Below are 13,945 nucleotides of genomic sequence, written 5' to 3' on the forward strand. Positions count from 1 at the left end.
ATCGGGTTTAACCGGTTAGACTAGTCCGACCAATGAACCAGTTACAATGTAAAATCAATGTCTGGTGCGGTTTTAAATACAAAATTAATCCATAAATATCTGGTATATCTAATCATTATTTGACAACATTTTCAAGTCATTTAATTTTCATTTACTTTCCTAATTTGTATTTAATTTAAAGTGAAAAGACAAAACTCAAAAGGAAAGCTAATTAATGGTAATCAATTAATCATCCCAAGTGGTCAAGAAATGGTTTATCGCTTCACTTCCCTCTCTTCAATATCTCCAAGTCAGTTTCTTTGCTCTTCATCTTCCTTCCTCCTCTGCTTAAACTAAACCACAAGAACACAAAAGATCACTCTCAAACTATGTCTAACAAACCAAGAACCAGGTGGGTTCTCCCTTACAAGACCAAACACGTGGAAGACGATTACTCTCTCGGCAAAGTGCTCGGACAAGGACAATTCGGAACCACTTACCTCTGCACACACAACCAGACGGGTCGAAAGCTCGCCTGCAAATCCATACCCAAAAGGAAGCTCCTTTGCCAAGAAGACTACGACGACGTTTTGAGGGAGATACAGATAATGCATCACTTGTCCGAGTACCCCAACGTTGTCCGGATACAAGACACCTACGAGGATTCCAGCAGCGTCCACCTTGTGATGGAGCTCTGCGAAGGAGGTGAGCTGTTCGATAGAATCGTGAAGAAAGGTCATTACAGCGAGAGAGAAGCTGCTAAGCTCATGAAGACTGTTGTCGGAGTTGTGGAGACTTGTCACTCTCTTGGGGTGTTGCATAGAGATCTTAAGCCTGAGAACTTCTTGTTTGCCTCTTGTGATGAAGATGCTTCTCTTAAATCCACTGACTTTGGCCTCTCTGTTTTCTGCAAACCAGGTCTGACTTCAAGTTTTTAACTAAAGATTTGATGTGATTATTAAGTGATGTTGACTCTCTCTGTCGTGTTAATTTACGTACCAAACAGTCAAACTGCGAATTGTTATGTCTGTCTGTCTGTCACACCTTGATGTTCTCTAAAGTGATAAAATGAAATGGTTAAAGTGTCTTTTTTTTTGCTAAAAATGGTTAAAGCAAGTATGAAACTAAGATTAGATGTTGTGGTTCCGGGCCTGGGGATTATAGACTTTGGCCTCAAACCTCCTGATATTCAAAAAAAAAAAAAAGAAAAAAAAGAAGTACATTGATTTGTTGCTCTGTGTGTTTGTGTGTGTTTTAATTGAATTAGTACTTTAGTAGTTTGGTCTCTTGTTCTAGGCAACAGAAATCCTTTTTCTTTGTTTTTGTCAGGATTAACGTTTTCAGAACTAGTTGGGAGTGCATACTATGTGGCACCTGAGGTTTTACATAAGCATTACAGCCGTGAATGTGATGTATGGAGCGCTGGAGTTATCCTCTACATTCTCTTATGTGGTTTCCCTCCTTTCTGGGCTGGTTAGTTTTTTCAAATCCCTTTTCTTTCTTTCTTTCTCTTTATAATTGGCAAAGCGTTACACTCTCTCATGTGTCCTACTTTTTGTATCCAGAAAGTGAGATTGGCATCTTCAGAAAGATTTTACAGGGAAAGCTGAACTTTGAGACCAATCCTTGGCCTAGCATTTCAGAGAGTGCCAAGGATCTTATCACAAAAATGCTTGAGGGCAATCCTAAGAAACGGCTTACTGCTCATCAAGTCTTGTGTAAGCTCTCTTAAGTTGATGGACTTTCTAGCAAGTGGTGATTCAATTTTTCTTCTTTCGTCAGGTCATCCCTGGATTGTGGATGATACTGTTGCTCCAGATAAACCATTGGACTGTGCAGTAGTGTCCCGTCTGAAAAAGTTCTCTGCAATGAACAAACTCAAGAAGATGGCATTACGTGTGATTGCAGAGAGACTATCTGAGGAAGAGATCGGTGGGCTCAAGGAACTGTTCAAGATGATAGACACAGACAACAGTGGGACCATCACATTTGAAGAGTTGAAAGACAGTATGAAACGTGTTGGGTCAGAGCTTATGGAGTCAGAGATCCAAGAACTCTTGCAAGCAGTAACTAAACAACTCTCTTCTTACTTAGTTTTCATTATTCTTATCATCTCTCTCATTGTGTTTGTGCGTGTGTGTGCATCATCAGGCTGATGTTGATGAAAGTGGAACAATTGACTATGGAGAGTTCTTAGCTGCAACAATCCACTTGAACAAGCTGGAGAGAGAAGAGAATCTAGTGGCTGCATTCTCTTTCTTTGACAAAGATGCAAGTGGTTACATCACTATAGACGAGCTTCAACAGGCTTGGAAAGAGTTTGGTATCAACGATTCACATCTTGATGAAATGATCAAAGACATTGATCAAGACAATGTGAGTAGTAGTAGCTTCACAAAGATCTTCTTCTTGATGAAAAGAATAGTTATGGTTGTTTTGGTTTTTGTAGGATGGACAAATAGACTATGGAGAGTTTGTGGCAATGATGAGGAAAGGAAATGGTAATGGAGGTATTGGCAGGAGAACTATGACTATGAGGAACACTCTCAACTTTGAAAACCCTCTTCCTGATGAGTCAACCAATGGCTAAACTTATTTATCATACTGAAATTTCTTTGTTTGACATTAATAAGTTTAACAAAACAATCAAAAGCTGAGTTTTTCTTATAATGTTTTTTGAAAGTTAACATTAAAACGCAAAAACAAAACTAAAAATTCAAGAAACTGTAACTAGCACATATATAAAAGGATGAAGGGAAAAGATTAGTTTGTTTTCTTGTTGTCTTCTTCTTCTTCTTTCTCAGTGATCAACTTCTTCTCTGCAGTTTCATCCTCACCTCCAAAACCAAACTCGTTAACACGTGTCTTGTCCACAGGGTAAACCCATCTTTGGTACAAGTATATCAAGAATATCACATCTGAAAAACACAGAGAATGTCCATTATATAAGTCTGTTTTTAGAATCTGATTCTGAAGTAGTCAAGAAGGTATTTTGCTAGATTTTACTCACCATCTCGGAATACAGAAAGCCGATGCAGAATCGGCATTTTGATGACAAAGGCAAAGAGATCATCGATAATGGTGTTGAGGAACTTGTAAGTCATCTGTCTCCATGGTAGATGTGCCACTGACTTTAGCTTATAGTTGATGAATAACTGAGGACACATCATGATGAAACCTGCAAAAAAAAAACCAAACACATCTCATTGGTTTCAACTCTAAACGATTTCACAATGAGAGTTTTCTCAACAATTTTTTAAGGCTGGTGACGGCTTTTACCGAACATGTAGACACAGCTTGTTAGTGAAGACAAGATCCACGAATACCAGCTCTTGTGACGTTCGTAAGCCAGAGAATATATGGATAATCCCACGACAAGGAGGAGAAGCACATAGGATAAGAACTTTATGGCAATGTCATCATACTCTTTGGTTTTATTGCTTGCATATGATTCACGATCGTGGAACCTCAACCTTGGAATCATTCCACTTCGATCAACCTATCAAGTTTACATATGGATAAGCAACAACATCAGAAATGAAACGTGTAAATACTACAAGTACCTCTATGCGCATGGCCTTCCCTATTTTCCAGAATTCAATGCAGACACCAACTCCGGAACTGGCCAGTATCATCCATGAAGTGTCGTTGTCAAGCAAGTAGAGGAAGATGACAAACTGACAGATAAAGTTCAGTACAACAGACTTTGCAGACAGTCCTTCCATAGATTTGTTTTTGTTCCAGAATTGGATATCTACAGGGTAAGCAACAAGATAAGTCAATATCAACAAACGTTAAGAAAGAGGCTGTTATATTTTTGGGTCTTAAATTACCATTTTTAAATGCCAAGAAGTCGAACACAGAATGAAGCATCGAAACAAACATCGTGATGCCCAACAGATAGGGATTTCCTTCCAGAAAAACTCTCTGCAAAGCAATATAAACATGTTTACAATCATCTCCAAGAAGAAAAACAGCATCTATTAAAAATATAACACCACATCGTAGGTTCATGTGAAACATAAAGGGGACCAGAATTACCTTTAGTTCGTCAGATTCACCATCAAGCATGCTTCCATAGCTACGCTGCATCTGGAAAGACTGATCAACTTGCTGAAACAGCTGCCACTTCATCATGCTTATGGGGCTTATTTCAAGATCAAGTTGTACTTCTGAGACTGTCTCATTCATTGGAATCATCTTGTCCCTTAGCAGCCAAAACTCATTGAAGTAAATAGTAGGATAGTAATTTCCCGTGCTAGGTTCTACCAGCAAGTCTGTAACTCTAAAGTTTAAGTACAACACATAACATATTGGGTAAGTAGACATACGCCAAGAGAGTTGTGTAAAACCTAAATAGTTATTAAGTATTTAATCCTTTTTACAAAAAGAAATAAAAGGATACGGGGAGCAATGTTTGGTGGTACACCATTCTGTGAGTAGCTGTAACAAAATTGAAAGCGGATATTAGTCAACCATGGAGTCATATTTAATGCAATATTGACAGACAGCCAAAAAGTAAATCAAGTATGCCAACAACTGCCAATGTTTTTATATGTAGTGGTGTCTCCCCTGTCATTGCTTAAGGTTATAGCCACAGTTGATTAGTTTAATTACTCAGCTAAATATTTTGGACGAGAAAGTGAATCCATCATTTTGATCTTTTATTATTTCATTTTACTTTGCAATGGTTGTTTCTAGAGTCCCAGTCTTTTTATACAACACAAAATACCAGAACGACTTACTGAGTAAAATCATCGACCAGGTTAATCGTGACATTGGGTTTCCAGAGGGATACCCATTCCACAGGGACTTCTTCCTTGACATCCGAGTTTTTATCAACAACTTTCTGCGAAGCAAGTTTCACGTTAGTTCGTTATTACACACCTATTGAACTCATCAGAGTCCAAGACAATAACATAAAACTCTACGCAATATTCCCTCAAAGAAAACTTTCACACACGCATGCATACCTCAGGTTCTGGCTGGGATTCATCAGAGTCTTTAGCATTACCTAAGAGGCTCTTCTTCTTATTTGCTTTTCGCTTTGGAAAGTAAGTCGCAACAGCTGAAATAGCCAAAAGACAAGTCACATTCAGCTAATACAGAAACCTAAAGAAAGAGCCTTTTGAGAAAGGTCTTACGGTGAGTCCTGCCAAAGCTATTAAGCGGTTGGTATTCAGGATCACTGGGGTCTATAGGGAATCCAGATCGAGCAAAGAAGACATGAGCATACAGACTTCCATTATTCTGTAACGTCTGTAACAACACAGCATAGCGAAGTTAGTAAACTCAATGCAGCTTCGAAAATAAAGTCAAGCATGTGAATTTTTTTTTTTTTTATAGTACCTGAGATGGATAATACTTGAGTGATCGAGTCCTGATACTCTCTGGTGTCCACACAGCATAAGGTATATTCGTCTCGTGCCAATAGAGCGCACCTTCGTTGCTAAAGTCAGTGAACTTCTCTTGCTCTGATAGATAAAACCACATATCCTACAAAGAGACATTCATCATTGGTTCCAATTAGAATCAAATCTTCAAAACCCTAATTCTCTAAAGACTAATGAGAGAAGCGCAGTTTAGTAAATTACCAATGATTCGCCCTTGTGGAAGAGATTGGTCATGAGGTGATGAGGCTGAGCAGGATCCATCGGTTTCTGCTTAGGCGAAAAGAACTTCGAAGCAAAGTACCAGAACACTGCGATCCTTATTATTCCGGATACCGTTGAGCCAAACCCTCTCTGCTGCTGCTGCTGCTGCTGCGGCTGAGCATCGCCGCCGCCAGCAGCCTCTGCTACCGCCGCCGTTTGTCCTGCCGGCGGGGCCATGTTATCGGATCGAGACTGTGAGGATGGATGCTTTCCGTTACGTATACGGCGGCGATTCAGCTGAGATGTGAAACTCGTCGAGGAGATTGTTGGATTCAGTGGAGAGATATTTAACGCAGATTTTTAAATATTTTATATTTTTAATTTGTTTTTTAATAAAGAGATCGAAGTCGTGTGACGATGCTCTTCCAATGTTAATGCAAGTAAGAGTCATCGTCTTTGTCAAACATTATTAGTATAATTGCACGCTAGGCCCTTATAGTTTAGATATCTTTACTATTATCACCTCCAACATGTTAAATATCTATAATTGCCCCCCCAGATTTCGAGACTCTTAAGCAGAACTCCTCGACTTTTGATAACATTTAAACTTTGTTTTGGTCACAAAATACTTCCTTAGCCGTCTTACTGAAAATGGAGAATAACAAGCGTCTTAAATCTCCTTAGATTATTATTATCCCTGCTGAGATTGAGAATAGTCTTTCTTCTCCAATCTCTCCTTAGATTCACCAACGTGAGAGCTAGTAGTCTTCTGTGTCATCTGCATCGTGGAGGCCGTGCTTGCTCATGAGCTGCTCCAACGCCTTATCAAATCCCCTCTCAAGATCAAGCATCTCCTCGAAATACTTTTTCTTCAAGTCTGCCATCTTCTTCTCCTGCTCTTCTATCAGCTTCTCCCTCTCCTCCACAAACTCTTTCATCTCCTTCTCTTGGCATTCTATGAAGCTGGACACTTCTTCAGCCCTGCATAAGAAGAATGTGTGTTTAGTTTACTCGTGTTTCACCAAAACCGCAGAGGATTTCTGTAAGTTTTTGTATACATTACCTCTTTCGCAAATCAACAACTTTAGAACGCTCATGCTGCTGCAGCATCTCGAAGTTCTCTTCCTTTGCGTCCCTTTTCTCATGTATCTGCTTGATGGACTCTTTGAAAAACTTGTCTTGTGAATCCATCTTCAACCCACCAAGTTTTTTTTGTTTTCCAAAATCAAAAGAGTGTGTGTCAGTAAGCACTTGAAAACATCAAGTGTGTGTTTTACGAGATTAAAAAAACATACCTCTTCTCGGTTCTGCTCATGCTGCATCTTTGTTCTCTGTCTCACGATACGGTTATCTTCTGCAGTTTTACGCAGCTTCTCGCTCAAAATCCCCAGCGATTCCTCAAGCCCCTTGGCGTGCTTGTTCTGTTTCGTCAGCTTGTTCTTGAACCAGTTAAGCTGCTGATTGTCTTCAGCGATCTGCCTCAGCTCCTTCACCACGTACTCCTGGTACGACTTCATCTCGTACGTCAGCCCTGTTTTCCCTACTAAATCAATCAAAAATACATTACCAAGGACCGACAAAACTCTTAATCAAGACTTCAAACATATATCTGTAATGGAGAGAGAACAACCTTGACAGTGTTGATTGAATGAATCCAGATCTTGCTTGGTCGCAAGGAAGCCATACAGCTGGCGAACACCTCCAGAAAACCATCTGCGGCAACGGTCCCAGGCGTCTCTATCAAACCCCTTTTGAGCTAAGTCCCTGTGTAGGCGGTCAGCCTCAAAGTAGCCAGTGGCGGTACTCTCAAAGATCAGAACACTAATCCCACGATGGCCCTGTGGACCATAGGAGTGGCGTGCTTTAATAGCAGGATACTCGTTAAAGTACTCCAGCAGCTCCGGGTTGCCCATTCCTAGCCACTGATATGTACAAACATTAGTTATGATTTATAAAAGGAAAAAAAAGACAGAAGAAGAAGTTAACCTTGTCTTTCTCGTCCTTGTCCAGCCTAGTATTCATGATGACAACCATTGGCGGCCAGACAATCTCATGGTCCTTTTCCTCCTCACCCAAACCCTTCCACTGCCCGTAAATTTCACCACAGGGAATGACAGATGCTCCCCTCATCTGCAGATCCCTGTCCAGAACCTCAGCCAGTTCCCTGTGGAGCTTAACACGTCTAGCTCCCTTTGTCCTCGCGTGAGCTACAAGTGGCTGAAGCTTGTACCAGTCAATAGCGCCAGGCCCGTTCTGGCAAGCCGGACAATGCCACTGCCTCTGCGGCTCGTTAATCTGCTCGATAGACAAGCTATCCAAGCTGTCGAAAAACTTCTTAAACCACTTGTTCTGCTTCCTCGTCCCATGGCTTTGCTGGCTCACATCGGAGTCGTAGTCATCACTCGCGAGGTCTTCATCAGAATCATCCAAAGCATCGCAATCATCCTCCTCTCCCTCAGAAACATCATCATCATCCACCTCTGGAACCTCCTCAGTCACAACAGTCTGCTGAGCAGCACCCGGTCTCGACTGCCAATTCCATCCTCCTTCCAGAGGAGGTCGAGTCACAGGAGCCGAAGCACCACCATACCCTCTGTTCATCGCTTGTCCTCGCCCAGCTCCGCGACCAGTAGAGACTTGCGTTCCCCTTCCTCTCCCGTAGCCATTAATACCCCTCCCTTGCTGCTGCTGCTGACCACCCCACGCTCTAGGAGGGTTCTGGTTAGGAGCTGTGGCCCATAACTTCCCAGCAGCAGCGTTACCAGGCTTGTTCTTGTTCCGTTTGGAGAAGACCTCCCACTCTCCTCCATCGTCTTGTGAAGGACCCAGCTTCGTCTCTGAAAAGCCTTTCGCCAGCTGCTCAACCTCTGCGTTAGAGCCACCCGAAGAGACGTTCTTTCCCTTATCACCCCTTGAACCCATTTCGAACCAAACCTGTTGCATCAACCAAAAGCCAACAGTCACCACTCATAGATCAAGCCAAAAACATGAGGTAAAACTCAAAAAGTCGAGATTTTTCCGCTGTGAAAACAAAAAAAAACATCAACGACTAAGCAGCACTTGGCGCAAACGAGGAGAGCACAACAAAAAGGAGACATCTTTATATACAAAAATATAAAACAAAAACCCTTAAAAAATAGAATTTTAGGGCAATGTTATCCGACGAAGAAAACGAAATCAAGCATGTAGTGTGTACGCAGAGAGCGATCGGCGATGAAGAACTTACAGAGAGCAAACGGCGACGGAGATTTAGCGAGATGAAAGAAACGCCCGGAGACAGTTGAGTACTAGTGAGGAGCAAAGGACAAAGGAGAGAGTGATGAACAGACAGATCTGGAAGCTTAGTGGGTCGCTTCTATATAGAATGGCCTTTAGTGCGAGGTTCACAAAGTAATTTTTTATTTTTATTTTTTTTGATTTTTTTTTTTAAAAAAAAAATTAATTAATCGGATTCAGACCGTGTAAGAAACAGGTTGACTTCTTTTGTTTATTTTAATATTTTTTTTTTTTCTAAAACTGTGTGAATTTCCCGTGGAACCGCGCTACAGTGATGCTCTAATTTTCTCCGGGTCCGGACTCCAAATTTTCATTCGATTTGATTTTGTTTTCTACCTTTTCTTTTTTTTTTTTTGTTTTTTTTTTTCTGCGCCCCAACTTTAATTTGTTTGTACGAACGAACGTGATTTGTTTGTCTGTGCTATAAACACTGCAAAAGGTTGAAATGCATTTTCTCTTTTCCTTTAAAATATATTTTTCCTATTCTTTAATGTATTAGGTTCGATTTATAGGTAAGGGCTAAAACTGTTATTAGACAACCAATATAAACAATTAACTTTTGAACAAAGAGAAAATATAAACAATTAACTATATTTACAAATAAAACGTATTGAATTTTTTTTTTTTAAAGGGAACAAGATCAAAACGTTATATACCAATAAAGCTAAAAAAAAATTATTTTTGACTGTTAATTTAAAAAAAAAAATACATTCTATAGGTATTAAATCATAGATTTTTTTGGGGAAATAATCATAGAGTAAATTAAACAAAATATAATGGACACAAAATTAATAAATACAGCCATGTTAATTGTTAACTATATTTACGATAAAATGTATTGACTATTTTATTTGGAAAACAAACAAGAACCAAACGTTATATACCAATATAGCGAAAAAAATTTAAATAAAAATACATTCTATAGGTATTAAATGGACAAAACTAATTAAATACAGCCTTTAATGGATCCAAACGTTAGCCCACTTACATTTCGAGGTGAAAAGCCTAATGGGCCTTTCTTTATTCTTCTCTTCCAACGAACCACACACACGGACGAAGCAAAGAAAAAGCGTCCCGTCCCCTTCGTTTTCCACTCGGAACATGGCGTAATTGTGCAGAGAGATCCAACCAAACTTACAGTTGTGCTGTCACATTTCGAGACGAAGAAGCACTAGATCTAACACACCAACTAGTCAAGAAGAGCTAAGACTACACACACAGAGAAGATGGATAAGATGAATCAGGCTTTTGAGAAGATGAAGATGTTGGTTGGTATGGAGGTCGAAGACGAGGAACGAGCTGCCGAAGAAGAAAGCTCTCTCTTCTTCATGGAAGATCTTAATCGCAATTGCGCTTTGACTACCAAACAGGTTTACTAACTAACTGTGTTTACTTTGGATCGAGTCATCTGCATTTGGCTGTTTCTTGAATATCTCATAATGAAGTTGAGCTCGTGAGCTCTCTATGTGTATCTCTGAATCATCGAGAGAAAGTGTTTGTTCCCTTAGAGAGCTAATGTATGATCGTTTAGACGAATCTGTTCTTTGAGTGTCTTGAATTGGGGTTTTATCTACCGCTAATATGCTCTCGGTATGTTTCCATGCGAACAGAGATTCTATGGATTTGCGATTTGCTTGTCAGCTGGCTTGGCATGTACTCTTTTGGTAAGTGAAATACAACTCTTATCCATGAACTAGCGAGCCTGCTTTGAAAGGAATCATTTACTTAAAAATCATATATGACCTCTAAACACTTGGTAAGTTTCCTTCGTTGGGTAGTCTTGTCTCCTAACTCTTTTACCTTTTTTTTTACATGTTTGACTATGCAGTCAATGCTTGTTTTCTTCAATCCGATCAAGTTTGGCTTCACATTCACTCTGGGAAATTTGATGGCACTTGGGAGGTCCGTTTTGGATTCTTTTTTTTAGTTTAGCTTGTAATATTACATTTTTATTATCTTTTCTATGTCTGCTCATAGATTTTAAGTTTTATATCGTTTTTGTATGACCAGCACAGCATTCCTTATAGGCCCACAGAGGCAGGTGACGATGATGCTTGACCCAGCTCGCATCTACGCTACTGCTTTGTATCTGGCCAGCATTATCATTGCCTTGTTTTGCGCTCTCTATGTAAGTTAGTAGGGTTTCTCAATTCAATCCACTGGAAAATAATAAAACTGAGCATAGTAAAGGTTAAGATAAGACTAGGGAGTGAAAATGCCTTGTTTTACACATCATCAACCATTTTCTTTCTCTACAGGTTCGTAACAAGCTGCTGACGTTGCTTGCTATCATTCTTGAGTTCTCTGGTCTAATATGGTATCCCAACTTCCATTAGCTTTCTCGTTGTTTACACATGGTCTCTGCATGTGCAGTTACATAATTTACTCTTTCGAAACATATACTATTAATTAAGCTCGAACTAGGAATGCATTGGTGAATCGAATCCTACTTATATGGTTTCTGAGTTTTGTCACAAAAGCTGTCATTCATCTTGGACCGCAGGTATAGCTTGAGCTACATCCCTTTCGCAAGGACCATGGTCTCAAAGGTGTTCATGACTTGTTTCGACACCGAGTTTTAAAGCAGCCATATACTCAAAAGAGTTTTCGTCCCAAAACCACTGTGATCTGTTTGAATGATTGGTCTGTGTTCAAAGCTGGACTTGTTTGGTGCACGAAGAAAAACGCTCAAAGCTCTTATAGTCTTTGGATCTCGTTTTGGTTTCTACTTGCTTCTTAACATGATGTCTTCACTATTCGTATCAGAGTTTTTTGTATATTTTGCTGTGGAATATCACTGTAGATTTGGTTGCGGTTCATTTCTCTTATCCCTACTCATTTGAGTTTCCTCTAAGTTGAAGTATATTACCCAGCAAGATTTCATTGTTAGCTCAGTTACGAGTTTATCCAAGTGCAATTGCAAACAATCGAATGTTGCAGCTTTAAATTCTAAAAAATGAGAGAAATTTTTTGAATAAATGCAAGAATTTATAGAAATCAATCCATGGCCTTAATGAAAAGAACGAAACCACATAGTACAATACAATCTTATCAGATGCTTGCTAGGAGATGAGATATAAAAGAGTTGATCCAACAGAAATCAAAGATATGCAGAAGGAAGCTCAACTTTCCAGCCAAACTGACTGAAGCAGAGTACTCCTGGCTGGTAAAGCAAAGAAGTTCTCTAGAAGACAACAGTGTCAAGCATGGTGCCTAGTGTCTGAACAATGTTGGATGACATCAAGTTGGAAACGTGTTCTTCCAGATGCTTCTTTGCGTCTTGTCTTCCCACATTCACGATCGCCAGTTTCTCCGGTGACAACTCGTCTTCCTCTTGTACCGCCTTGTTATACTTGGCAGCCAAGCTCAACATTTCCTGTTAAACACGAGAGAGAGAGAGACAATGTAGTGAACATGAACGTTTAAACAAATAAAAAGATTGCAAAATAGCCCATTTTGCTATTACCTGGACCGTCTGTTCGTTTGTCTTGGAGTGGGTGTCAAATCGTCTTAGCGTCAGACCATCTGTCCATTTCTTTTTATGGAGGTTTAGCAACATCTTCTCCTCGAGCTCGTTCTTCCTATAGTTGATGGCTATTGAGTAGTAATGTCTGTTCAATCCATGAATCAAAGCCTGCATAATAGTGTATCCAAAAGTACGTATCAGAGTCACCCTTTTACTTTGTTCCATCTTTGGAAGAAAAAAAACACGTTTTCACTATTGTGAACCATCACCTGGATCGATGGTTTGTTCAGATGCCCGAGGTTAGACGTTGTTTGACGAGGCTCTTGCCCAAGCATAATGGTCTGCGGGTTAATCGAGCGGAACGCATCAATCACCACTTTCCCCTTCACACTTTGAATTGGATCAACAACCACTGCCACAGCTCGCTGGTTCAAAGCTTCAAAACTCTAACAAAAAGCACACAAGATGTTCAACAATGAGCATACACCAATCCAACCCAAACTATATAAAGATACCTAAGCCTAATATACAAACCCTACAATGGAAACCCAACCAGAACAAGGTACAGGACACAAGGGGAAACAATTCTATAGCGTAGGTGCAGTGCATTTTCACACAAAGATATTGCATAGGAGTATAGGATCAAGTATGAACTGAGCAAAAAACAATACATACCTGCTGAGTATTAATATCAACACCAGAAAGCCAGCATCCAAACCCAGGATGTGAATGATACCAACCAACCACCATTTCAGGTCTGAAATCAAATAAGACTCACCAAGTGTACATAGATTCTGTAAAAGTGCAAACTTTACATGGGTGTAGAGAAGAGTAAGAGCTTACCTTCCCGTCTGTTTAAGCATGTCGAGCATATTAGTCTGGAAGACATGATCAACAGCTTCAACGCTAACACCAGTACCACTCTGAGGCATAGCGAAAACATCCACAACACGTACAGTGTACTCATCCACGAACTCTCCAAGCATCAATCCCATCACTTCCATAGGAACTCCAGCTCTTCCTGTAGCATCAATCACAAAAATCAATACAACGAAAATTTTCCAATAATCTTCTTCTAACTCAATCCACAAACAGATCGATAATCTTAGAAACCCAAAGCGTTCGTGGAATCAGAGGAGAGCGAAACACTAAGCACGGCGAAAGTAAAATTGGAGCTGGGGATGGATGGTTGTACCGTGCTTGAGCATCTTGAGGAGGGCGAGAGAAGAGATGTAAACTTGCTCCGACGTATCGAGAGTCGGAGAATCAGGCGATGCGTGACCCAGACCGCCACCGGCGCCGAAGATTCGCTGTAACCTCTCCATAATCTCAGCTCAAATCAGTCGAGCTGGTTTGGATCTTATAAAACCTCGTCTCGATAGAGTCCTCCTTTCTTTATTAACAAGACAAGACGGATCTATTTACATATCAGTCCTCGAATATTTCCTTTTCATTGATTTTAGACCCAAAGAAAAACAAATTGCCTTTTTCCTTTTCAAATTGGGTAAAACCAATACTATTACATCAGGATCATGACCAATTGAAGTTTACTCCAACAATAATTATCTTATACATGTTTTATAACCACTTCTTTGATTCCAAATTAATAGGAACTCACTTCTTCCTATCG

The 13,945-nt window shown here is 40.0% G+C and overlaps 5 protein-coding genes across 6 annotated transcripts; 2 read left to right on the forward strand and 3 right to left on the reverse strand.

Moving 5' to 3' along the window:
- The first annotated feature begins 216 nt into the window (after positions 1 to 216).
- LOC111207849 (calcium-dependent protein kinase 12) lies at positions 217 to 2,649 on the forward strand. The gene is made up of 6 exons (XM_022706264.2): positions 217 to 897; positions 1,309 to 1,452; positions 1,545 to 1,697; positions 1,762 to 2,045; positions 2,131 to 2,355; positions 2,429 to 2,649. The coding sequence occupies exons 1-6, from the start codon at positions 369 to 371 to the stop codon at positions 2,567 to 2,569; spliced, it is 1,476 nt and encodes a 491-aa protein (XP_022561985.1). The 5' UTR covers positions 217 to 368; the 3' UTR covers positions 2,570 to 2,649.
- On the reverse strand, positions 2,582 to 5,991 carry LOC111207848 (cleft lip and palate transmembrane protein 1 homolog). The gene is made up of 12 exons (XM_022706263.2): positions 5,574 to 5,991; positions 5,329 to 5,475; positions 5,124 to 5,238; positions 4,953 to 5,047; positions 4,725 to 4,828; positions 4,385 to 4,422; positions 4,021 to 4,256; positions 3,813 to 3,906; positions 3,543 to 3,733; positions 3,259 to 3,478; positions 2,990 to 3,157; positions 2,582 to 2,897 (listed from the first exon to the last, which is right to left on the reverse strand). Exons 1-12 carry the CDS (start codon positions 5,808 to 5,810, stop codon positions 2,743 to 2,745), a joined length of 1,800 nt encoding a protein of 599 aa, XP_022561984.1. The 5' UTR covers positions 5,811 to 5,991; the 3' UTR covers positions 2,582 to 2,742.
- Positions 5,992 to 6,144: 153 nt separating this feature from the next.
- Positions 6,145 to 8,972, reverse strand: LOC106348321 (protein SUPPRESSOR OF GENE SILENCING 3). Of its 2 annotated transcripts, none has more exons than XM_013788042.3 (6): positions 8,800 to 8,972; positions 7,560 to 8,507; positions 7,204 to 7,495; positions 6,869 to 7,113; positions 6,637 to 6,764; positions 6,145 to 6,554 (listed from the first exon to the last, which is right to left on the reverse strand). In XM_013788042.3, exons 2-6 carry the CDS (start codon positions 8,493 to 8,495, stop codon positions 6,332 to 6,334), a joined length of 1,824 nt encoding a protein of 607 aa, XP_013643496.3. In that variant the 5' UTR covers positions 8,496 to 8,507; positions 8,800 to 8,972; the 3' UTR covers positions 6,145 to 6,331. The 2 variants fall into 2 exon arrangements, with proteins under 2 accessions (XP_013643496.3, XP_022561983.2); XM_022706262.2 differs by having other exon boundaries at positions 6,869 to 7,116.
- A 910-nt stretch (positions 8,973 to 9,882) lies between these two features.
- On the forward strand, positions 9,883 to 11,703 carry LOC111207854 (vesicle transport protein SFT2B). The gene is made up of 6 exons (XM_022706268.2): positions 9,883 to 10,219; positions 10,460 to 10,513; positions 10,678 to 10,751; positions 10,860 to 10,977; positions 11,108 to 11,166; positions 11,353 to 11,703. The coding sequence occupies exons 1-6, from the start codon at positions 10,076 to 10,078 to the stop codon at positions 11,429 to 11,431; spliced, it is 528 nt and encodes a 175-aa protein (XP_022561989.2). The 5' UTR covers positions 9,883 to 10,075; the 3' UTR covers positions 11,432 to 11,703.
- Positions 11,704 to 11,806: 103 nt separating this feature from the next.
- On the reverse strand, positions 11,807 to 13,717 carry LOC111207853 (26S proteasome non-ATPase regulatory subunit 14 homolog). The gene is made up of 6 exons (XM_022706266.2): positions 13,511 to 13,717; positions 13,159 to 13,336; positions 12,991 to 13,072; positions 12,585 to 12,761; positions 12,316 to 12,483; positions 11,807 to 12,225 (listed from the first exon to the last, which is right to left on the reverse strand). The coding sequence occupies exons 1-6, from the start codon at positions 13,638 to 13,640 to the stop codon at positions 12,034 to 12,036; spliced, it is 927 nt and encodes a 308-aa protein (XP_022561987.1). The 5' UTR covers positions 13,641 to 13,717; the 3' UTR covers positions 11,807 to 12,033.
- Positions 13,718 to 13,945: the final 228 nt, after the last annotated feature.

Source organism: Brassica napus, chromosome C7, assembly GCF_020379485.1.
Source record: "Brassica napus cultivar Da-Ae chromosome C7, Da-Ae, whole genome shotgun sequence".
Lineage (NCBI taxonomy): Eukaryota > Viridiplantae > Streptophyta > Magnoliopsida > Brassicales > Brassicaceae > Brassica > Brassica napus.